Source organism: Neoarius graeffei, chromosome 25 (assembly GCF_027579695.1).
Source record: "Neoarius graeffei isolate fNeoGra1 chromosome 25, fNeoGra1.pri, whole genome shotgun sequence".
Lineage (NCBI taxonomy): Eukaryota > Metazoa > Chordata > Actinopteri > Siluriformes > Ariidae > Neoarius > Neoarius graeffei.
Window position 1 is genome coordinate 59,341,498 of NC_083593.1, and position 26,194 is coordinate 59,367,691.

The 26,194-nt window shown below is 44.5% G+C and overlaps 1 protein-coding gene across 1 annotated transcript; it reads left to right on the top strand.

Annotated features, from left to right (window-relative positions):
* Nucleotides 1–20,093: 20,093 nt before the first annotated feature.
* LOC132873267 (neoverrucotoxin subunit beta-like) lies at nt 20,094–25,411 on the top strand. Its single transcript, XM_060908626.1, has 3 exons — nt 20,094–20,184; nt 21,573–23,263; nt 25,352–25,411. Exons 1-3 carry the CDS (start codon nt 20,094–20,096, stop codon nt 25,409–25,411), a joined length of 1,842 nt encoding a protein of 613 aa, XP_060764609.1.
* Nucleotides 25,412–26,194: the final 783 nt, after the last annotated feature.

Genomic DNA, 26,194 nt, shown 5'->3' on the forward strand with positions numbered 1-26,194 from the left:
GAGAAGGCCTGTTGGCACTGCTCCGTTCACTGGACTGGATCTGGAGCGCCCTTTTTAGTGAGATTGGTTAGCGGGCTGGTGATGTCTGAATAATTAGGTAGAAACCTATGATAATAGCCAGCCAGCCCCAAGAACTGTCTCACCTCCTTTTTGGTCTTAGGCCTCAGGCAGGCCGCAATCGCTGTGGTCTTGTTAATTTGGGGACGCACCTACCCATGGCCCAAGTGGAACCCCAGATACCATACTTCCACCCACCCAATAGCACACTTTTTCGGGTTGGCTGTGAGGCCCGCTCGCTTCAGCGACTTTAGAATGGCTCTTAGGTGTTCCAAGTGCTGCGGCCAATCATGACTGTAAATTATGATGTCGTCTAGATAGGTGGCCGCATAGGCAGTGTGAGGGTGGAGGACTCTGTCCATAAGCCACTGGAACATAGTGGGCACCCCAAACAACCCAAAAAGGAGCGTGACAAATTGGTGTAAGCCAAATGGTGTGGAAAAGGCTGTTTTCTTTCGGGATAGAAGAGTTAAGGGGATCTACCAATATCCCTTTGTTAGAGCCAGTGTCGAATAAAAGTGAGCAGCACCTAACCGATCAAGCAACTCATCAATGCGAGGCATTGGGTATGCGTCAAATTTAGACACCGCATTGACCTTTCAATAGTCCACACAGAACCGGACCGACCTGTCGGTCTTGGGAACCAGGACCACTGGGCTGCTCCAGTCACTGTGGGACTCCTCGATTATGCCCATTTCGAGCATGGCCTTGAGTTCATCCTGAACCACCTTTTTCTTGTGTTCAGGCAATTGGTAAGGGCGGCTACGCACTACCACCCCCTGGGGCATTTCGATGTGGTCTTCTATGAGGTGGGTATGACCAGGAAGAGGCGAGAACACATTGGAAAATTCCTTCTGTAACTTGGCTACCTCTGTGAGTTGGACCGGTGAGAGGTGGTCTCCACAAGGGACCGGAGTGGTCCGAGATGTCATCTTTTTTACCTCCAGCCCCAGCTCTGCCTTCTCTGGGACTACCGATGCCAATGCCACGGGGACCCCTCATTCCAGCATTTTTAAAGGTTGAGGTGGTAGATTTGCAGTGCCCCGCCCCTATCTGTTCACTTCACCTCATAGTCGATGTCCCCGACTTGCCGTGTGACCTCGAAGGGCCCTTGCTACTTGATGACTAATTTAGAACTTGACGTGGGCAATAATATGAGCACTTTGTCTCCCAGTGTGAACTCTCTAAGGCGCGTGCCCTTGTCATACAGCCGGATTTAACATTTTTGTGTCTGCCGCAAATTCTCCTGGGTTAGGTGTATGAGGGTGTGGAGTTTTGCACACAGATCAAGAACGTACTGGATTTCATTTTTACTAGGTGAAGGTCCCTCCTCTCAATTTTCCTGTAGCACGTCCAGAATGCCACGCGGTTTATGCCCATATAATAATTAAAAGGGAGAAAATCCCATGGAGGCTTGCAGGACCTCTTGTACTGTGAATAACAGGGGCTTGAGCCACTTATCCCAATTACACGCATCTTCACTTATGAATTTCCAGATTATGTTTTGAGTGTTTGATTAAATCGCTCTACTAAGCCATCCATTTGTGGGTGATAGACACTGGTGTGGATAGACTTAATCCCCAGTAACCCATACAGTTTGCACAGTGTGCGTGACATAAATAAGGTGCCTTGGTCTGCCAGGATTTCTTTCGGAATCCCGACCTGGGAGATAAAGCAGAACAGCGCTTCCACAATACTGCGTGCTGAGATACTGTGGAGAGGCACTGCTTCCAGATATCACATTGCATAGTCCACCAGAACTAAAATAAAGCGATATCCCTGTGCTGACTGATCTAATGGCCTGACGAGATCCATCCCAATTTGCTCAAACGGGGTCTTGATTAGAGGAAGAGGGCGCAAAGGCACTTTTGGGGTGGCATTCACAACATGCCGCACACCACCCACGGACATCCCCGCGAATCCCTGGCCAATAGAACCGGGCCATTATTCAGGCTAGTGTTTTATCTTGCTCTAAGTATCCAGCCATGGGATTAAAGTGAGCCGCATGAAATACGAGTTCCCTACGGCTCTTTGGGATTAACAACTGGGTTATTCGTTCATGAGTTTGAGTGTCCTGCATCACTCGATACAATCTATCTTTAATAATAGCAAAATAGGGAAAGGTTGGTGCCGCGCTTGGCTGAAGAGTTTGACCATTGATTACTCTCACTTGGTCAAATGCATGCCACAGAGTCTCATCTCACGACTGCTCTAACATGAAACCCTCAAGGGAATCCCCGAGAGAGGGAGGAGGAGCAGGCTGCTCCTCACTCTGACACGGTGTTGACATAGATGGCTCTGTGACAGCTTCTCCAGTCAATGCCAGATCAGGATCTTCCCATGACCTACTAGTGCAGGACCCACTATGTGTTAAATATTCCATTAGTTTTTTAAACCCTGGCCAATCAGTACCCAAAATTAATGAGTGGGTGAGACGAGGACTAACCGCTGCCTTTATTCTATGCATTTGGCCACGGAATAGAATATGGACAGACACTAGAGGGTAATGGTGAACATCCCCATGCACACACAACACTTTCACTGCTTGTGCTCCCCCCAATGCTTCACCTTGCACCAGGCATTGGTGAATTGGAAGAAGAAAGAAAGCACAATTTTATTCATCACACACTTGTGAAATTTCCTCTCTGCATTTAACCCATCTGAAGCAGTGAACACACACATGCACACACGTGAGCAATGAGCACATCCACAACAGTGGGCAGCCATGCTAACAGCGCCCGGGGAGCAGGTGGGAGTTAGGTGCCTTGCTCAAGGGCACCTCAGCCCAAGGCCATCCCATATTAACCTAAACACATGTCTTTGGACTGTGGGGGAAACCTGAGCAAACCCACACAGATATAGGGAGAACATGCAAACTCCACACAGAAAGGCCCTTGCCAGCCTCTGGGTTTGAACCCGGAACCTTCTTGCTGTGAGGCGACCGTGCTAACGACTACACCACCGTGCTGCCCAATTGAGGAATCCACCAAAGCGTGATATGTATCCCCTTGAATACTCACCGGTATGTGATACATTCTGGCCTGATCAGGGGCAGTTTCTGGCATATCGGGGATCCAGATTACAGCACCCACCTCCCTTGCAGAGCTCTGACTCTGGAGATGTTCCGATTCCCTGCCGCGCCAGCACGCCGGCCCAGGCTTTCCCTCTGCACTGGTATTATGGGTGTCACTCACCTGAGGGGGAGACAACACAGACACAGAAGAGGGAGATGGGAGGACACCATGGGTGCAATGGGCCGGCTGGGGAGGAGCCAGCCGCCGCCTCCGTGGCAGGGGAACGGGGTGGAGAGGGGGACAAGAGACAGGGGGGAGGAGAGAGGGAGAGAAGAGAAGTGAGGGGAGATGCCTTGTCTGCCTGCTGTCAGATCCACCTCCAGATGGTCCTCCACCAGCTCGATGGCTTGTTCCAGCGACACCAGGCCCATCTCGACACTTGACCCATTCCGCTGTTCCTTCCGGAAGTCGAGAGACAAACTGTTCCAGTGCCACCAGATCGATGATCTTGTCGGTGTTGTGGTCTTCCACCCTCAGCCACCGCCGGCAGGCATCCCGGAGTTGCTGGCCGAATGCAAACGGCCAGCCGACCTCCTCCAGTGCCAGCATCCGGAAGCACTGGCGATGTTGTTCTGGGGAGCAGCCGAGCTGCTGCAGGATGGCCTTCCTCAGGTCAGCATAGACCAGTTGGCTGTCAGCAAGGAGCTGCTGCACTGCGAGCTGCACCTCGCCAGTCAAGAGCGGGAGGAGGCGCGCCATGCTCTGCTCCAGCGGCCACCCCAACGCCTCAGCTGCTTGCTCGAAGAGAGCGAGGAACGCTTCTGGATCGTCCTGCAGTCCCATCTTTGTGAGGATGGTGGTAGTGGTGGCTGATGGCCCTGCTGATGTGAGCAGGTACTGGAACGTCTAGCGATCTTCCTGCTGGGCCAGCATCAAGGCTTTGAAGCGTTGCTCCTGTTCTTTTCAGAGGGTGATCAGCGCTTGATGCTGGTTCTGCTGGGCAGTAGCGAGGGCAAGGATGAGCTCTTTGAATGGGGAGGACTTCATGGGGTGATTCCCTTCTGTGCTCCCAGGTTTCAGCACCACTGTAACAGTTCCTGATGTGGGTGGAGCACAGAAGCACAGGAGGCGAGAGTTGATGGTTATACAAACCACTTTATTTAGCTTTTCAGCTAACTCGCTCACTCACACATGCATTGTGGTCCGAGAGAGAGCTCCTTTTCTCTGCTCTCTCTTTCTCCTTTTATGCTCCATCTCTGTAACAAACACACACACATTAATTGACAGCAGGTGGAATAACTTAGCCACTTACCTTCCCCTACCCTGCCCTCCATTCACAGACTGCTGCTTGGCCACGCCCCCACTGCCACAGCAGTCTAGCTTTAACTTTACAGAGACATGAAGATTCTTGGCATTATGCCTGTTCAACAAATTAATTAAAATATTCAGTTTTTTTTAAGCCCAGAACATGCAATTAAAATAATACTTAAGTAGAGACTGCAAACCAGTTAAATGCAAACTCACACTGCACAGTGTGGAAATGACCCAGTATTTCAATTATTCAATTACAGTGTCTCAAGTTCAATGAAATTATTATGACCTCAGTATCACTGTGGCTGGACAGTAAAGAAATTGATGATCACAAAGATGTATAGAAAAAAGTAATGGGCTGTAAAGCAAATTTTTAAAGGCTGATTTATATTTTCACAAAAATGCAACACAAATATATTTGCATCAGAAAAGAAAAGGTCTTTAAAAGCCTGATGTGGAAGGCCTGGTGATGTTCCCATCACCAATCACTGATCACTATTGTTTATCCCAATATCAATCAAGCTTTGACAACCACAGTGCCACACTGGAGAAAAGTCGGTGTTTGTGTATCTTTGAAGGTTGAGTGGCTGGCCGCTTTATATCCCAGGGCTTCCTTGTGTCTGTACTACCTGCTGGCTCAGTTATGCTCTCATAGTTAGTCTTGTTGGAGTCTGTACTTGCACTCTGCACATAATGTACATTTTTTTGCCAACTCTTTTTATTGATTTGTCAATATTACAATTGACAGTACACAGTAAAAAAAAAAAAGTGCACATATGATCATACAAACAGAACGTTAATGCCAGACCAAAGGTGGCAATAAAAGAACAAACTTATAAACATTGATTTAGGCCAGATTTCAAGAAGTACACTCGTGTTAAACTTGGTGTGGCAGCGGGGGCGTGGTATTTCTACAGTGGTGCTGAAACCCGGGACGGAGTACAGAAGAGAACAGCCTCATGGAGTCTTCCCCCTTCAAGGACCTGGTCCATGCTCTCGCCATGGCCCAACAGAGCCAGCACCAGGCGCTGGTCACCCTCCGGAAGGAACAGGAACAACGGTTTGAAGCCCTGGTGCTGGCGCAGCAGGAAGATCGCCAGGCGTTCTGGCACCTGCTCGTGTCGGCGGGGTCCACCATCACCACCGCCATGGACCCTCCCCACCTCACCCTAACAAAGATGGGTCCACATGATGACCCCAAAGCCTTCCTCGCTCTTTTTGAGCAGGCAGCAGAGGCATGGGGTTGGCCGGTGGAACAGCGCACGGTGGGCCTCCTCCCCCTGCTAACCGGCGAAGCGCAGCTGGCCACGCTACAGCTCCCTGCCGACAGCTAGCTGGTCTACACCGACCTCCGCAGGGCCGTCCTCCAACGTGTGGGGCGCACCCCGGAGCAGCAACGGCAGCGCTTCCGCACACTGTGCCTGGAGGAGGTCAGCCAGCCGTTTGCATTTGGCCAGCAACTCCAGGACGCCTGTCAGTGGTGGCTGAGGGCCAACAACCATGACGCCGAGGGAATCATCGACCTGGTGGCACTGGAACAATTCATCACCTGACTTCTGGAAGGAACAGTGGAGTGGGTCCAGTGCCATCGCCCGGCGTCGCTGAATCAGGCAATCGAGCTGGCAGAGGACCATATGGCGGCTGTTCCGACGGCAGGACAGCGTGTCTCCTCTTCTCCCCTCTCTTCTCTCTCTATCCCCTTCTGTTCCTCATCCTCGCCCCATTCCCCCACTGCGGAGGTGGGAGCCGGTTCCACACCAGCCGGCCCGCCGTACCCACGGTGCCCTACCATTTCCTACTTCCTTGTCTGTGTCTTTCCCCCCTCAGGTGAGTGAGCTCCAGAACACCGGTGCAGAGGGAGAGCCTGGGCCGGTTTGCTGGTGCTGTGGGGAGCCGGGGCACCTCCAGCATCAGTGCTTGGTGATGGAGGTGGGTGTGGTGGTCCAGATCCCTGACGCGCCAGGGACTGCCCTTGATCGGGCTGGAGCGTATTGCATACCGGTGAGTATCCAAGGGGATATGTATCAGGCTTTGGTAGACTCTGGCTGTAATCAGACCTCAATCCACCAAAGCCTGGTGCAAGACGAGGCATTGGGAAGCGCACAGTGGGTGAAGGTGTTGTGTGTGCACGGGGAAGTTCACAACTACCCTTTAGTGTCGGTCCACATTCTATTTCAAGGGGAGAAATTTAGAGTAAAGGCGGCGGTTAATCGTTGCCTTACCCACTCAATAATTTTGGGGACTGATTGGCCGGGATACGGGGAATTAATGGCACATTTAGTGAAAAATGGGGCCTGCCATAATTTAGCGGGGGGAGGACCCAGTGTGGCATTGGAGGGAGCAGCTGTCACAGAGCCATCTACATCATCACCGCATCAGAGTGAAAGCAGCAGGCTCCTCCTCCCTCTCTCGGGGAATCCCTCATGGATTTCCTGTTAGAGCAGTCGCGAGACGAAACTCTGCAGCATGCATTTGACCAAGTGAGAGTACTCGATGGTCAAACACTCCAGCCAAACGCCATCCCATCCTTCCCATTTCTCCATTATTAAGGATAGGTTATACCGAGTGACGCAGGACATTCAGACTAAGGAACCAATAACACAGCTTTTAATCCCAAAGAGCTGCCGGGAATTTATATTCCAGGCGGCTCACTTTAATCCCATGGCCAGACACTTGGGGCAGGATAAGACACTAGCCTGAATAATGGCCCGGTTCTATTGGCCAGGGATTCGCAGCGATGCCCATAGGTGGTGTATGGCGTGCCGCGAATGCTAGTTAGTAAATCCTACAGCCATTCCAAAAGCGCCTTTGCGGCCTCTGCCATTAATCGAGCCCCCGTTCGAAAGAATAGGGATGGATCTCGTCGGGCCATTAGATCGGTCAACATGAGGATATCCCTTTATTTTAGTTCTGGTGGACTATGCAATGCGATATCCAGAAGCAGTGCTTCTTTGCAATATCTCAGCACGTAGTATTGACTCTTCCGCGTCATCTCCCAAGTCGGAATCCCCAAAGAGATTCTGACTGATCAAGGCACTATGCTTATGTCACGCACACTGCGTGAACTGTATGGGTTACTGGGAATTAAGCCTATCCACACCAGCGTTTATCACCCACAAACAGATGGCTTAGTCGAACGTTTCAATCGCACCCTCAAGAACATAATTCGGACATTTGTAAGTGAGGACGCATGCAACTGGGCTCAATGGCTCAAGCCCTTGTTATTCGCAGTGCAAGAGGTCCCACAAGCCTCCACAGGGTTCTCCCCATTCTAATTATTATACGGGCGTAAGCCGCGTGGCATTCTAGCACGGGCGATTGCTCTAAGACAACGAGGGAGGCTCAGCCTCCTCTAAAAATGACGAACATCGTGTAGGATGAATTGCGCTAGGCTTATGTTATAGTCGGCCTTATAACATTGCTATTTCAGATCCAGAATCATAGAAATATATGTGCTCAACCCAACTACAGTGCGAAATCATCCCGTTATAACTTTTCCCAGTTCGCCTAATGTGTGCGTGAGTTTTTCCCCCTCGTGACAGCGCGATGCAGCCCAGCCTCAGTGCACTTCAATGGCATTTGGGAGCTATGCGCTTGTCAATCTCAAAATGCAAGACGGTTATTGCACAAATACTGCGAAAATGCCCGCCCACGGAGTCTCACGGACTCCCAGCCTCAGTGGACTTCAATGGCATTTGGGAGCTATGCGCTTGTCAATCTCAAAATGCAAGACGGTTATTGGACAAATACTGCGAAAATGCCCGCCCACGAACTCCCAGTATCACAGTGGGAGGGACATGGCAGTTTCTGCGAGGAGACTGGTGATTGGTGAAAGCGGCCGGATATTTTCTTTGATTGACAGCTCGTTTCAACTATAGACAGGCAGCGGTGAATTTCAGTTCAGTCCCATGCGGATTCGCAAGTGCTGTGGTGTATTGTAAGAGATCAGCTTACATTTCAATTTCATTCATTACATACAGTTTCTACCAGCTTTTTTAGTTTGTATATATTTTCATTGTAAATAAAGTGTAAATGTAGTGTTGTCAAGTTTGCTATCTTAGTTCCAGAAATTTTATTTATTTGAGTGACTGAACTTGAACTTGAGGGGGCTAGTCAGCTAGCAAGAAAGCTGCGCATGGATGCCAAGCATTGCTGATTTAATTTTGGTGAAGCCATTTGCCAGTCTTCCTTTCGAGGAAAAAATTAAAATTAAAGAGCAGGGTAGACCAACGCCTCAAACTGACTTGGTGAAAAAGGTAGGGAATAATACTCGTTCCTTTCAGCTCTCCTGGTACGAGAAAGTGAATTGGCTAACAGCAAGTGACCCACATCAACAACAGTAAATAGGCTACTTTAGTAATATGTCATGAATGGACTAAAAATATAGAATCTATTTAAAATATTTATGCTGAGTATCATATATTGGAATATATATTTTTCTGGATATGAATTAAACACAGCTACAATTTGGAAAACATTTTTAAACAAAAACACAGCCGAGAACATTTCACACTACAGACCTGGATTAAAAGTGAAGGGTTATCAAAATTGTCAATAAAACATTTCTCAGTCAAAATAAGTAAAATATAGGGAAAGTGTCATTGAATGAAATGTGTGGCACCCAGCTCTATGTTTGGCTCCCCAAGGTCAGTGCTTGTGCCTATTCCAGAACACTCTGCTGTTACTGCTGAGGTTCCTGACAAAGAGCTGCTTTCAATAATGATCAATTTTTAAGCACCATGCCACATGCCACAATTTTAAAATATAAAATGTTAAAATATACCCCCCCCCCAACACCACCATCATGTATACTGGACAGTAGGTTAATGGGCCAAAAGAACCTGTTATTTCACAGTTTGTGACCCTGCCAACAATCAGCCAGATCAGAGGCAAGAGTATGGGCAAAATTGATGTGTTTTTTCTTTTTTCTTTTAAAATCTGGAAATATCGTAACCGACCAGCCTCCCCTGTTTGAAAGACTACCAGCCGCCACTGCATTCTAGATGTGCTGCGTGAAAATTGGGAGGAGGGATCTTCAACAAGTAAAAATGAAATTCAATACGTTATCAACCTGCGCACAAAACTCCACACACTCATGCACCTAACCCAGAAGAATTTGTAGCAGGCCCAAGAACGTCAAGTCGGTCTGTATGACAGGGGCACGTGCCTGAGGGAATTCACACCGGGAGATAAAGTACTCGTGTTGTTGCCCACATCAAGCTCCAAATTGATCGCCAGGTGGCAAGGACCCTTTGAGGTCACATGGCGAGTCAGGGACATCGACTATGAGGTGAGGCGAATGGACAGGGGCGGGGTGTTACACATTTACTACCTCAATCTGTTAAAACTTTGGAACAGGGAGGTCCCTGTGGCATTGGTCTCGGTGGTTCCAGAGAAGGCGGAGCTGGGGCCAGAGGTTCAAAAAGGAAAATTGACATCGCCCACCGCTCCGGTCCCCTGTGGAGCCCACCTCTCCCCGACCCAACTCACAGAGGTCGCCCAGTTGCAGACAGAATTTTCTGACGTGTTCTCACCCCTGCCTGGCTCACAGGCTCACAAACTATACAGATGACAAATATATTGATATAAAGATATGAAGTGGATTATAAAGTGGCAGAGGGGAACTGAATTGATTCCAGAAATTCAAGAAGAGGGTTCCATATCCTGGGCAGCACAGTGGTGTAGTGGTTAGCACTGTCGCCTCACAGCAAGAAGGTTCTGGGTTTGGGTCCAGCGGCCAATGAGTGCTTTTCTGTGCTGAGTTTGCATGTTCTCCCCATGTCTGTGTGGGTTTCCTCCGGGTGCTCCAGTTTCCCCCACAGTCCAAAGACATGCAGGTTAGGATAATTGGTGGCTCTAAATTGACCGTAGGTGTGAATGTGAGTGTGAATGGTTGTGTGTCTCTATGTGTCAGCCCTACAATGACCTGGCAATTTGTCCAGGGTGTACCCCACCTCTCACCCATAGTCAGCTGGGATAGGCTCCAGCTTGTCTGCGACCCTGAACAGGATAAGTGGCTACAGATAATGGATGATTCCATATCCTGTAAAACTTTGTGGTGGAGCCATGCAATGTAGCCCTCATCTTCTCTAGCTGGGAATAGAACAAAAGGTCTCTTAACCAGTGAAAGATTGTTGGTGGAGTGGAAGATTTCCATCTCAGTAAGATTAATCTCCTTGCTAATAGAATGGTGAATGCTATGAAGTCAGCCTTAAATTTAGGCATCAGTAGGGTGGAGGGTAGCACACCAAACAAAATAGTTACTGGAATAGGATCAAAGGGTTAGGGTTAGGTCCTACTAATGGCCCTTTTCCACTACCCTTTTTCAGCTCACTTCAGCTCACTTCAGCCCAACACGGCTCGTGTTTCGACTACCTCAGAGCAGCACGACTCAGCTCACTTCAGCCTTACTCAGCACCCAAAACTTGCACCATTTTGCAGTGAGGCTGAGGCGAGCCAAACCGAGCTGAGTGAGGCTAGGGGCATGAGGAGACACTCCCTGTGCACTGATTGGTGAGGAGGAGTGTCCTCACATGCCCACACACGCCCCACGAGCACGCTGGGAACCACCATCTGTAAACACCGTAAACCCGGAAGAAGAAGAATTACGACAAATTATGTGCCTCGCCTCATCTATACGCTCTTGCCAGTATCTGTTGGTGTTGTCAGTGACAACAAGCCACAGCACCAAGACCAGCAACACTAACGACTCCATGTCCTCCATGTTTATTGTTTACTATCCGGGTCGTGAGACTACCGCTTAAAAGGTCACTGATGTCACTGTTTGCGCTGCCTAACGACATCATGTGATGTCCACCCACTTTCGCTAACTCCACCCAATGTGTCCACCCACTTCCAGCCAGCACGGTTCAGCGCGGTTGTAGTCGAAATGCAACGCCAATCGCCCCACTCAGCTCGAGTCAGCCCAACTCAGCACCGCACGGCTCAGCCCAACTCAGCCGCGTTGGTAGTGGAAAAGGGCCATAAGTTCTTTGGTCTTTCTAAGTACGCTTTATGAAGTCTTGGAACTCGTCCTTGCCAGAGGAACTCAGATGTTACCCCATCTAATCTACGGAAAATGATTTTGTTAAATAAACTGGTATACATTGAAAGAGGGCGGCACGGTGGTGTAGTGGTTAGCGCTGTCGCCTCACAGCAAGATGGTCCGGGTTCGAGCCCCGTGGCTGGCGAGAGCCTTTCTGTGTGGAGTTTGCATGTTCTCCCCATGTCCGTGTGGGTTTCCTCCGGGTGCTCCGGTTTCCCCCACGGTCCAAAGACATGCAGGTTAGGTTAACTGGTGACTCTAAATTGACCGTAGGTGTGAATGTGAGTGTGAATGGTTGTTTGTGTCTATGTGTCAGCCCTGTGATGACCTGGCAACTTGTCCAGGGTGTACCCCGCCTTTCGCCTGTAGTCAGCTGGGATAGGCTCCAGCTTGCCTGTGACCCTGTAGAACAGGATAAAGCGGCTAGAGATAATGAGATGAGATGAGATGAGATGACAAGAACATATCTGAGTTTGCTCTCAACTCTCCATCAGTGAATAGTTAATAAGTTCAGCTTAATACAATAGACCTTATGTTCAGAAATAATCCTGCTGCTTATGTTCACAAGTTACTCATAAGCTGAAGTTCCTGTTAAGACAATTGCACTTTTTGATTATATTGTACAAAATTTAGAAAAGTTATTTATAATCCCACTACTCAGCAGATAAGCATCGCTTCCTTTTTGAGTCTTGTTTCACTCCAGGTTTCTTCCTCAGGTCATCTCAGGAAGTTTTTCCTTGCCACTGTCACCTTGAGCTTGCTCATTAGAGATATTTATGAATTTAAAATTTATATCTGGGATTTATGTATGTATGTGATGCTGCTTTGTGAGAATGTCCATTGTCAAATATGCCATACAAATAAAATAATATTGACTTGAAGCACCAACTTGACCTTCTACAGTAGATGATTTACAAACATTCTGCACCATCTATTGCTGCTATCACTTTGGCATCCTGTCGTCTCAAGAGATGATGGTGTAGCGGTAGTGGGATGTTGAGCATTTCCTAGAGTGGCTATAGAGTCCCACTCTGGAATGGCAGTCCTTTGCACACTTGTCACACACGAAATAGGTTGGCACACGGGTAGTGGCCACCCTGGCTTTTCTTCAGTTTGTCAGCAACCTGTTTGTTCCTGATGTTCTTGGCTCTCTGCACTCCATCCTTGACAGCTGCTCTCCAAGCTGTATGATTGTCTGCAATTCTCTCCCACATGTTGGGGTTGATGTCTGACAGCTTCACGTCGTGCTTACAGATGTCTTTGAAGCAAAGCTGTGGTCAATAAACTGGATGGGAGCCCCCACAAAGCTCACCATACAGCATGTCCTTCGGGATGCGTCCAGATTCCATTCGTTGCATGTGGCCAAGCCACCTGAGGCATCTCTGGCGGAGGAGAGCAGGCAAGCTGGGGACGCTGGCGCATTGGAATACCTCTATGTTAGTCACTCTGTCTTGCCACTTGATGGACAGAATGCATCTGAGACAGCGGAGGTGGAAGCTGTTGAGCCTTCTCTTTTGTCTGGAATATGTAATCCAGGACTTGCTACCATACAGGAGGGTGCTGAGTACACAAGCCTGGTAGACACATAGCTTGGTATTCTTAGTCAGCTGGCTGTTATACCAGACTCACTTGTTTGGTCTGGCCAATATAGCTGCAGCTTTGGCAATCCTCCTTCCCACTTCTGCATCCAGAGAAAGGGAGCTTGACACAGTGGACCTGAGGTAGGTGAAGGTATCTACAGCTTCGAGATGGGTGTTATCAGTGGCGATGTCTGGGGCAGAATCAGCACCCTGAGCCATAATGTTGGTCTTCTTCAGGCTGATGGTTAAGCCAAACTTCTTGCAGGCATGGGACAAACAGGCAACTAATTGCTGTAGCCCAGCTTTGCTATATGACATCAGTGTGGCGTCATCTGCGAACAGCATCTCTCATATGAGAACCTCCCTAACCTTTAAAATAGCTTTTAGAGACAATTTTAAAACTGGTCTCAGTCACCTAGAAGGGAGCTCCTTCGATAAGCTTTCTGAACAACAGCTATGGGCCATTATGAAAGTTATTGAAAGAGCTGTTATTGGTAGTTTGTCAACTCAATCTGCCCCTGTTTTAAACCAATTTGCTTTGATGTATCTGTAAAAATTGCCATTTTATGTTAAAATAGAAATGTTTAATCCCTTGTTGATAAGGGACATCAAATCAGTATCAGATCAGAGGAGAGTTTTACTGGCTTCTCTCTAGCAGAGGAAAATCTGCCTGTATCAACTCGGATGTGTGGGTGAAGCACAGAAGGAAGGCAGGCCAGAACTGAGTTCACAAACACGTTTATTAAAGCTTTTCAGCCTTAACTATACTTTGATCCACATATACACACACGCCACACACACACGTGTTCTGGTCGGGAGAGAGCCCGCTCTGCTCTCGCTCTCCTCCTTAAATAGGGCGCAGCTGCTGGGAAGACACACAAACACAGGTTAATTCACATCAGGTGTAGTGATTCTGCCACTTACCTTCCCTGACTCCGCCCCCCTGTCACAGACCGATGCTTGGCCACGCCCCCGCTGCCACACTGTCCTTTTCTTTTATCATTCAATTCAGTGATGATGAACCTCTAAATAAATAATGAGGATTAGATGTGAGAAAAATCTCATCTCATCTCATTATCTCTAGCCGCTTTATCCTGTTCTACAGGGTCGCAGGCAAGCTGGAGCCTATCCCAGCTGACTACGGGCGAAAGGCGGGGTACACCCTGGACAAGTCGCCAGGTCATCACAGGGCTGACACATAGACACAGACAACCATTCACACTCACATTCACACCTACGGTCAATTTAGAGTCACCAGTTAACCTAACCCGCATGTCTTTGGACTGTGGGGGAAACCGGAGCACCCGGAGGAAACCCACGCGGACACGGGGAGAACATGCAAACTCCACACAGAAAGGCCCTCGCCGGCCATGGGGCTCGAACCCAGAACCTTCTTACTGTGAGGCGACAGCGCTAACCACTACACCACCATGCCGCCCCTGTGAGAAAAATATGTGTTTTAAAGATTTTGGGCTGCTTTGTGAGCAAATGCATACATGTCAACCTATAAGGATTGTCCAGAAATTATACGGATTTTAGCTTATTTCAAGGGCGTACGGGCGTATAAACAAAGTCTTATGGATTTTCAGTATTTTCTGACCTAAATTTATTTTGTGTATCTTACTTGAACTTCGTCAGCTGATCATCGCAAAAACATACAAAAGCTCGATTTATAGACAAAGAACAGAGTGTATGCAGGGGCAGATAACCCAGACTATGTGAAACCGGATGTTTATTCCTCAAGCCTCGTGCAGTATCGCGACTGCGAGACTTTGCTCATTCCGGTCATGCGCACGATCTGCATTTATACGCGCCAAACGGTCATTGTTTGAATGATTTTCTCATTGTGCAGAGCGACATTGTTTACACCTGAGAGATTTTGAATAGCATCTGCTGAGTGAAAGAATGGGAACACCGAGAAAGAAAATGAGATACGGCGGGCGGTATCTTCCTGAATGGAAGGAGACATTTAATGGTGTCATTGTTCAGGTGAAAAATGAGGAGTACGCGCACTGCACAGTTTGTGTGCTAGATATAAAAGTTGTGGCGTCTGGAGTTTACGACATGAGGCAACACATGAGGTCCAAACTACATATATATATATATATATATATATATATATATATATATATATATATATATATATGTGTGTGTGTGTGTGTGTGTACACACTACCGTTCAAAAGTTTGGGGTCACTTTGAAATGTCCTTATTTTTGAAAGAAAAGCACTGTTCTTTTCAATGAAGATCACTTTAAACTAATCAGAAATACACTCTATACATTGCTAATGTGGTAAATGACTATTCTAGCTAAATTCTACTAAATGTCCGGTTTTTGGTGCAATATCTACATAGGTGTATAGAGGCCCATTTCTAGCAACTATCACTCCAGTGTTCTAATGGTACAATGTGTTTGCTCATTGCCTCAGAAGGCTAATGGATGATTAGAAAACCCTTGTACAATCATGTTAGCACAGCTGAAAACAGTTTAGCTCTTTAGAGAAGCTATAAAACTGACCTTCCTTTGAGCAGATTGAGTTTCTGGAGCATCACATTTGTGGGGTCGATTAAATGCTCAAAATGGCCAGAAAAATGTCTTGACTATATTTTCTATTCATTTTACAACTTATGGTGGTAAATAAAAGTGTGACTTTTCATGGAAAACACAAAATTGTCTGGGTGACCCCAAACTTTTGAACGGTAGTGTATATATATACAAAAATATTAAAACACAATATTGTGGCATTCTTAAAATGGAAGTATTGTCAGGGAGTGGTGGTGGAGACGAATGTAAGTGCAGAAGATATTTATAAAGAAGAAGACAATCAGGCAAACAAACAGAAACAGCATGCATAAATCAGAAACAATGAAACAGGCGATAGGTTGAGCGAGGCACAAACAGACTATCACAGACAAAATCAGAATCAAAGACGAGAATCAGGGATCAGGAAACAGGAAGAACAATCAGAAACATGCTTGGTAATGTATCACAAACACCTCAACACTTCACTTAGTGAGTCAGTCTTAGATGTCCTTATATATGTGCACTGATTGTGTCTTAATCCGCTGCTGGTGTTAGTCATTAGCAGCATGCGCACACAAGTCAGTTCATAGCATGCGCTATCCTGAGCACAAGTGAGACTCAGCCAACACATGTGGGTGTGACAGAAACCACTTCCCCCCACCCCCTGAGCTCCTTCCTTTAAATCTAGGGTTATAATGAATATTTTCTTACAAAAGGTTTTACATTAAAAACAGTATTAAATTCTCATGTCCCTTGAGGCCCTGTAGTGAGACTGCTCATTTACTTAAACTGTCGTCAATTGATCATTTTATGCATTTTGTATGCAAATGATTTTGATCAAAAGTTTTCTCATGAGAATTTCTACTGATGTTTAAATTTGGGACATGAAATCAAAGGACAGTCTGTATTTATTAATTTGGTGATTGCACTGCAGTAATGAGTAATATTGGCAGCACTCAAGGATTGCATTTTAATATAGTGAAATCATGAATTTTGTGACAAAGCATCTCATCTCATTATCTCTAGCCGCTTTATCCTGTTCTACAGGGTCGCAGACAAGCTGGAGCCTATCCCAGCTGACTACGAGCGAAAGGCGGGGTTCACCCTGGACAAGTCGCCAGGTCATCACAGGGCTGACACATGCCTTTTCCACTACCCTTTTTCAGCTCACTTCAGCTCACTTCAGCCCAACACGGCTTGCATTTTGACTACCTCAGAGCAGCATGACTGAGCTCACTTCAGCCTTACTCAGCACCCAAAACTCGCACGGTTTTGCAGTGGGGCTGAAATGAGCCAAACCGAGCTGAGTAGGGCAAGGGGCGTGAGGAGACACTCCCCTGTGCACTGATTGGTGAGGAGGAGTGTCCTCACATGCCCACACATGCCCCGCAAGCACGCTGGGAACCACCATCTGTAAACACCGTAAACCCGGAAGAAGAAGAATTACGACAAATTATGCGCCTCGCCTCATCTATACGCTCTTGCCAGTATCTGTTGGCGTTGTCAGTGACAACAAGCCACAGCACCAAGACCAGCAACACTAACGACTCCATGTCCTCCATGTTTATTGTTTACTATCCGGGTCATGAGACTACCGCTTAAAAGGTCACTGATGTCACTGTTTGCACCGCCTAACGACATCACGTGACGTCCACCCACGTTCACTAACTCCACCCAATGTGTCCACCCACTTCCACCCAGCACGGTTCAGCGCAGTTGTAGTCGAAATGCAACGCCAACAGCCCCGCTCAGCTTGACTCAGCCCAACTCAGCACCGCATGGCTCAGCCCAACTCAGCCGCGTTGGTAGTGGAAAAGCCCCAATAGACACAGACAACCATTCACACTACCATTCACACCTATGGTCAATTTAGAGTCACCAGTTAACCACCAGTTAACCTAACTTGCATGTCTTTGGACTGCGGGGGAAACCGGAGCACCAGGAGGAAACCCACGCAGACACGGGGAGAACATGCAAACTCCGCACAGAAAGTCCCTCGCCGGCCACGGGGCTCGAACCCGGACCTTTTTGCTGTGAGGCGACAGCGCTAACCACTATACCACCGTGCCGCCCTGACAGAGCATTAAAAATGAAAACAAAAAAAAAAGCCTAAACTGAAGGATATGTAAAGGTTAGCAAGTGTCATTTATATGTACAGAAGAACTTTGCAAGGACACTGAATACAAATAAATATAAAAGTGCTATATATCATATGACATTATCAGATAATGTGGAACAAGAGCTAATATACTAGTGTTCAGAAAAGGGATGGACGTGAGGTATTTTATGTAACACCAAGACCTTAGAAATGACTGCATGATGATCACCAGCATTGGTTGCAGGACTAAATACAGGTATTTGTAAATAACTAAATTATTATAAAAAGAGCAAATGTTTTAAACAAAGCATCATTCAAAAGTAGAATTCCTTGGAGCTCTATGGTGCGACTGCTCATTTACTTAAAATGCCATTTTGTTTATAATTGACACTAATCAAGTGCTTTCCCAAGAGAACGTCTACTGCACTGGGACCTGAGTAATGCCAGTTTTGTTCCCTTACATGTACAGTGTTTTGGAGTAACAATAAAGCTACTTGAACTTGATACACTTATAACCCTCATCAGATCGTTATCCATGCAAGGATAATCTATTTTGGCACATCTTGATAAAGGTACAGTATGTTGTTACATTAACAACTGAAGCATTGAGTTCTAATTAATTTTTGATGGAATGTAATTGAGTATAAATGAACAAGTTGAAATCAAATATCTATGAATATCATATACATGGCCAGACAGCGAGTTTCTTGTCTAAGACTTAAAAATTAAAAGTTCATTGGTTTGTATCAAATATTTAATAAATTATGAAGTTGTTTAATAATTATTAACCTAGTAAAATACCAGCATTTGTAGAATTGACAGTCCTAGGCATGAAAGAATAGTAATTTGCTCAAACATGTCAAGTCCCGTGAAATATGTAAGGGATAATGTACATTGAGCCAGTCAATATTGCTAAATAAACCCTGATGGGGTGATGGCCTTGAACCACCATGAAGAGGTTCATTTTGCAATAATGACCAGCTTAGTACATGACTACTTATTAAATAAATCAATAATTTTACACAAAATATTGATTTGAAAATGACTTTATTGATTTAAAAATGATTTCATTGTTTCCACTAATGACGTAGTCCATAGCAGTGTCTGTTATACAGAAATAACACACCATAGAATGCCATAACTGACCAATCAGAATCGAGAATTCAAATGAGTTGTGTCATAAAGTAGTTTTAAACCCGATCAGGCTTATTAATCAATATCAGAATCATAAACACTTTAATGCCTATGAGCTGTGCCCACAGGAATTGATTGTGGTTTTGTGCCAGTGTGGAACATTAAACAGTATATCACAAAATACAGTGCAGCAACAACAGGCAATACAACAACCAGTGCAGAGGGATTAGAGAGTGCAGTAGACACGAATAATACAGTGGAGAGACAATGGACATTGCAACAGCATTTACGATTCCCTGTTTGTTTGTTTTTTAATAAAGATCTATGCTTCAACTAAACACCTTTCATTTTCAGTGACAGACCATTTCATATTCATGATCATAGTCACATAAAATTCTGTTCTTTTAGTTGTGTTGTAACATGTTCATGCTTATTCAGTTTTAAATTTTTTTTGTTAATGATTTCCGCTAGGGGGCGGCACGGTGGTGTAGTGGTTAGCGCTGTCGCCTCACAGCAAGAAGGTCCGGGTTCGAGCCCCGTGGCCGGCGAGGGCCTTTCTGTGTGGAGTTTGCATGTTCTCCCCGTGTCCGCGTGGGTTTCCTCCGGGTGCTCCGGTTTCCCCCACAGTCCAAAGACATGCAGGTTAGGTTAACTGGTGACTCTAAATTGAGCGTAGGTGTGAATGTGAGTGTGAATGGTTGTCTGTGTCTATGTGTCAGCCCTGTGATGACCTGGCGACTTGTCCAGGGTGAACCCCGCCTTTCGCCCGTAGTCAGCTGGGATAGGCTCCAGCTCGCCTGCGACCCTGAAGAACAGGATAAAGCGGCTAGAGATAATGAGATGAGATTTCCGCTAGTTTATCATATAGGAATTGTTATACAGAGGTTTTTTACACTGTATACCTTTATCAGTAAGCCTAAGTATAAAGCATGTGAACTGTCTGAGAGAAACACAGTCAATTTTATTTATTTGTTTTTATTTATTTATTTTTTTAAACACGGTGCATCAGCTTCATTGTGTTCCAGGTAAAAGGGTTATTTGCTTTAATTGTTAGAGAATTCCTGAGGCAACATTTTTAAAAACAAATCTGGCTATAAATATCTGACAAACTACAGATAAAATTCAGAAGTTGGTTGGGACTGTGAGGCTCCACCACAAAACGTTTATAGTCACCATACTGAACTCGTTTTGAGAACAACACATCAGGTGAGATGACTAGCTTTTTCTATTATTACTGCTACTAATAATATCACTGTGTGAGTGATCTTATTGTATGAAACCTAGTAGTGGTAATTAAATGACAGTTGTTTCTCGTTGTATTTTTGACAGCTATGGAGGCTAAAATCATTGAAATGGCAGCCGTAGGAAGGGCTTTGCATCCTGGCATGTTGTATGACTGCCGCAGTGATTCTGTTATTCCAGGTAAACATCCCACAGTCTTCAACATTCCCCAATCCAAGTGTTACTTAACTGTTAAATAAATGTAAACTCACTGACTGCATAGTGATGCACTTATAATATGTTCCATTACAAAATTATTAAAGCATATATGAAATTAAATCACCCAATTCATTGGAAAAAAAAAACAATGTTGCCTCCAAACACTGTCAAGTGTTAATATCCTGTCTTGATTGGGGGTACAGTCTAAATGTTCAGTTGGCCATGTTTTACTCTCATCTTGTTGATGAAATGTAGCATTTGTATCGTAATGGAGAAGTGCTCTTTTTCTTTCCTAATTTTTTACTTTAATTTATACACTGCTATCCCCAAGAACAGTGGGATGGTGTTTCTTTAGCTCAGTATGATCCTGTAGACATGTTAGCATAATTATTTTCTGGAAATCTACAACTTAGTTGGTGATGCTAAACTTAAATTCTACCTAGGCCACATAGTTATTTTTGTGAGACCCCAAAGTGTTGTAACCTAGGGGTAATTTTTCTCAAAATGTTAACGTACTCTATCTATAAATGTCAATGGCCTAGGCTCTGAAACTTGAATAAGTCATGAGAACAAAGAAGAGCTGCAGAAACTCTTTAAATATGTACACTATATACTGATAGTTGTTCTACTGACTAATTTTTTTTTAAATGAATGGATTTCTTTGTCTTATAAAATGTTGGCGTATAGCTGTTTGAAAGCTACACTATAAGCATAGAGATATTAAGGTGAGAGCCACTGAAGTAACTTGCTGGAGGTTTACTGCAGTAAGAAAAAAAGAAAAGTAGGTCAGAATTTATAAGATGAATGGCAAGACTGTGTGACAGTAGATTGTGCCATTAAAAATCATCAGGAAAACAATAGTGATTTTATTTTTTTGTATGTCCTCATCACACCAAAAGTAATGTCAGATTATTGATATACCCAGCACCCCTCTAAATTTGGCACTGGGATTTAAAGTTATGATTTTATCATTTATCCGCGTATATCCAAACTTCACAGAGGTTATTTTTTAATTCATGTTGGTTAGCAGCAGGTGTGTAATAAAGTGGCATATCTTCAGTACGCTATCTTGCTGCCGAAGCTATTTATGAAACAAACTTTAAGGTGAATATCGGGCATTCATTGTGGAATACGTATTACAGTGCCAGAAGTAGAACATAATAATATTGCTTATTATTACTAAATACAAGATACATTATTTGGTCACAGGGATTAACAGTGCTAACTTAATGTCTGGTGGGCTTTAAATCCACACTCTTCTGGATGGAAAGTAGTAAAAGTTGACAAATAATTTTTAAGTCATAACTAACAGTTTTACTGTTGCACAGTTTGTGACAGAACTATCAGTTGTAGTCTCTTATTCATTTCAGGTATTTCTCTATGGGATAATGAAACAATAAAGAAGGGCGTGGTTTCCCATCGACAGCCCAAGACAGATCTGAAGTTCACTGCTTCTGATTCCCTCAGTGAGAAAGCCAAACTGCTAGATGTGAGTGCTTCCCTTACAGCTAGCATCCTGGGTGGTTTAGTGGATGTTGGAGGCTCAGCCAGGTTCTTACGTGATAACAAATCCTCAACACGTCAGAGCCGGGTTTCTCTGCAGTACAGCCAGACAACAAGATATGACCAATTAACTATGGACCGCAATATCACCTACCCAAAGGTGTTTGAGGACGGAACTGCCACGCATGTTGTTACTGCTGTACTCTATGGAGCTCAGGCTTTCATGGTGTTCGATCTCACAGCCGATGAGAATGAGAACAAAGAAGAAATTGAGGGAACCTTAAATTTAATGGTCAGAAATATTCCTTTTATTGATATAGAGGGAGCTGGAGGTCTAAAAATGAGTGATGGTGAGAAACAATTGTCTGATAAGATCAGTTGTACATTTTATGGTGACTATGAACTTGAGCAGAATCCCACCACATACAAAGAGGCCCTGCAGCTGTACAAGGAGCTTTCATCTCTGCTGAGGAAGAGAGAGAATGATGCAGTACCAATGAAGGTTTGGCTTTATCCCCTTGCACGTTTGAGTAAAAAAGCAGCTACACTGGAGAGAGAAGTTCGTAAAACACTGATCACTAAAACAGAAACTCTGTTGGAGGAACTGAGAAATGCAGAGATTCAATGTAATGACTTGATTACAAACACAACAGTAAATGATTTCCAGGATGTGAGACGAAGGGTGAAGAAATTGCAAGCGCTGCTAGAAGCCTACAAGGTGATTTTTCAAAAAAACCTGCGTAGGCTCATCCCTGCTATTCGGGGTGGAAAAGAACAGGAGCGGGCACTAGCAGACATCATAACCACCCACGAAAAGTCTCCATTTAGAGCTGAGAAGCTGAATCAATGGTTTGAGAACAATCAGAGTGAATTACATCTGCTGAAACTCTATACCCAGCAACTGAGTGGCGTCCCTGTCGTAAACTACACAGCCCTGTTGAGCAACATTCTAATAGATCCCAGTGTTGATACTGTGTTGTGCTTCTGCTTTACCTCTCTGAAATACGAAGACCAATATTTGTCCATTCTAACAAAATTTTTGAAAGTAGATGAGTTTGAAAACCTGGTAACAGTTCCAGAGTCAACTGAACAATTGTGGATCCGCACTCCTGAACTCAGTGAGAAGATGAAAGATAACATTTTTCTTTTCAGAAGTTTTTTCCAAGCTAATAAAGATGACACACAAATCAAGTTTGTCATTGTCTCAGTCTCTGATGCCTCCAATCCTGGAGCCTCCATCCGTCTTTACAGAAAACACAACATGGTGGACGGTGCGTTTCAACCCGTGTCCAAACCTCCTGCACCCAAGGTGGATGTCCAGGAGAGAAACATTATGTTGAGGCTGCAGAAGTCCCCGACTGGATCGACAGTGCGGTTCAGAGTGGAATACAGGACAACACAGGCCACTGATTCAGAAACTGATGTGGAAAAATGGGAAGTCACAGAGACTCCAGATACTCAGGAGAATTTCACCCTGACTGGAATTAAGCCTGCAAACCAATACTGGGTCCGGTACAGAGCTATTAGTGAAGTTGGAGTGAGTGAAGCCAGCGACTCTGTCCTCTTCTCACGCCAAGGAAAATTAAAATTTTCTTTGGGCCAGAATTGGGTCAGTTAACGTTTTACATTTGTAAAAATTTCTTTTCATGCATGTATGATTTTTGACCATTGATTTTCTAGTAAAAAAAAAAGTTAAATACATGATCAATATGTAAGTAAATATGTTTTATTACACATATTAGGGGTATAAAAAACAGATACACTAATAAAGCTGAAAAGTGTGCATATTTGCATGTAAAGTGCATAATTTGTTTCCCTTTACAGAACTGGAGCTATCGGTCCATTATTAATGAACTAAGGACCCAAATGTTGAGTAACCTGTGCACTTCACGGTGGAGTCCCTCAAACCTCCAGTCAGAGGTTACAAATTTATCAAACAACCCTGTGAGTAACATTTATAGGGAGGGCTGTAAATATAATGATGCTCCTGCATTGTTTAACCCACAATGTCCCTTAACAGTTGTTTTAAAAAATTAAAATTAGCCTTAACATAAAATATAATATATACTATATAGAGTAACCTATATTTACCAGTTTTTTAAACCATGTTAATTAAAATATACATTTCTTTTATTGATATTTCATTAATTCAGTCATTATTTTAAACATCCTCTTTTGAAGTTGAAGAGTGCTGGTAATGAGACTGAACATAAAATGTGGAAACTTTTCTGACTGTTTGACATTATCAAGCAGTGACTAGAATTCAGTTAGGATTTAAGTTATACAAAAAGCTAATTATTTTGGACGATTATGTGTTTGTCAGAAGGATGGGGTTCAGTGATCATGTGCCACGTAAGAGGACTTACAGATAATTTAAAAGCCCTTTTCATGATGTTATTGATATACAGGATATAATGTAATGTGACTTGTCACCGATTTATTATAGGCTTTATTTTATATAATTAATTTTATTATTACTATTTTTTTTAGAGATTCTGTTTGGCTTCTGATACCATCAGTACTCTTTGAAAGATTGTAAAACTTTAATGGCAGCTGCTTCTTAACTAGACTTCTTCAGTTATTCTTCACTAGACAATGGTGGTTGGTGTTTAAATCTCATTGACACAAGTTGCTGATGTGTGTGCTCAGGAATGTACATGAGTTTGTGAGGTTTGTTGGAATTTTTTGAATATCTAAACCAATGTAAAGCCAACATACATGAAATGAGAGCTATGTGCTCAAATATTATTGCTTGTGTATTAAACCTTGCTGCTGCATTCTGCACTGATTGGAAGCTGTTGATGGACATAGTGGGGCAAAAAGTATTACAGCAGGGTTAGTGTTTTATGGCCATATTACTTGGCAGTATTCCAGAGGTAGAAAAATCACTGTTGAACATATTAGAAATAGTCATAAAACCATCCAGGATAATAGTTATGCATTGTATATAGCAGTTAAGGGTTGATTAAGACCCCGTTCATACCTGACCTAAACATATGTCCTGGGTGATTCGATCATAAATAGACAGCGTTAAGCACACGTACGGTATGAATGGGGGCCAGTGTGTCTTGGATGCGCATTGTGGTCTGATTATTCAAACCCACTTTGGAGGTGGCCTGTGACACATAGGACCACATAACATTTGCACTATGAATGGAGAAGCATGTCAGTGCTTCCCAGATTGCAACCAATCACTGCCTAATGAACAATTTTAGTGCTAGGATGGAGTCACAGTCAATAACGAAACTCTTAGGGATATGGTGCATGCTTTTTATGGTTCTTTGCTTACTCACCACAGAAACTTCCCGCTGTGATTGAAATCCCTGGAGGGCTGAAACCAGGAATGGCTTTGTGTCTCCAAGGGGTTGTTAATGAACCGGAAGGAAGGTATACATCACACACACACACACACACACACACTGTACAACCACATTTAGCATACTGAAAATCTTGATGTGCTTGACAGATAATATCAACTTTACTTTTCTTCACAGCTTTTCCTTCCATCATAGAACTGGGCTCACTCGTCGTGATGACAATGCTTTTCAGTTGCTGGTTTACCCCAATGATTCTTTTGAATGTAGAATGTACCTGAAAACAGAATGTGAGGCTAGAAAACGTTATGTTGGGTGCTCTTTATCCAAAGGTTCACACTTTGTTTTCTTCATCGTCATCGGTGAAGAAGCCTTTGAGGTATGGAGATTAAAGAAATAACTGGAAAAATTCAAGTAAATAATGTAAGCAATGATACCTAATCTTTTCTTTTCAGGTGTATTTGAATGGCCGGCGGTACTGTGTGTTTACGCACCATATGCCAGTGAATAAAGTGAAGCTACTTCACATTTGTGGAGACATCATTATGAACAGGGTTGGTGTTGTTTCGGTAAGTCAGATACTCAAAGGCTTCAGTTTTTATCCCCTGCTGGCCGAAAGGTCCGAAGGGGGATTATGTCGTGGCGATGTCTGTCCATCCCGGGAAAGATACTCACTTTCTGAGATCAACACCTCTCACAATTTTTGGAGGAATTTCACGAAACTTGACAGGATTCTTTGTTATAAGTCAGTAATACGCATATTGCAATTTCGTTTAATTCAGTCACGTGTTACCAGAGTTATGGCATAGTTGCCTGCGGGGGATATTGTGCTCTCAGAGCACTCTTGATTTTTATTTCAAATAGTGTATAGATTATACTTGGACTATGCAGAATTTTGTCTGATCGAACTTTTAAACGCCTATATTAAGCACTGTCGACATCCTATGGATGACTTTCATTAATAAGTATTCTTCATTCTTTTAATTTCCCCAGAACTGGAGTGAATCTTCCTTTGGTAAAGAACAACGTTCTGGCATGCCACACTGGGAGCTTTCTAACGTCCAATCAGATGTGAAATATCCAATTTTTAAACCTGTGAGTAACAGGCACTTGAAAACTAGTTTAGAAATGCGAAATGGCCTTTATCATGTGAAGAATCTTCAAATCCAGACAAT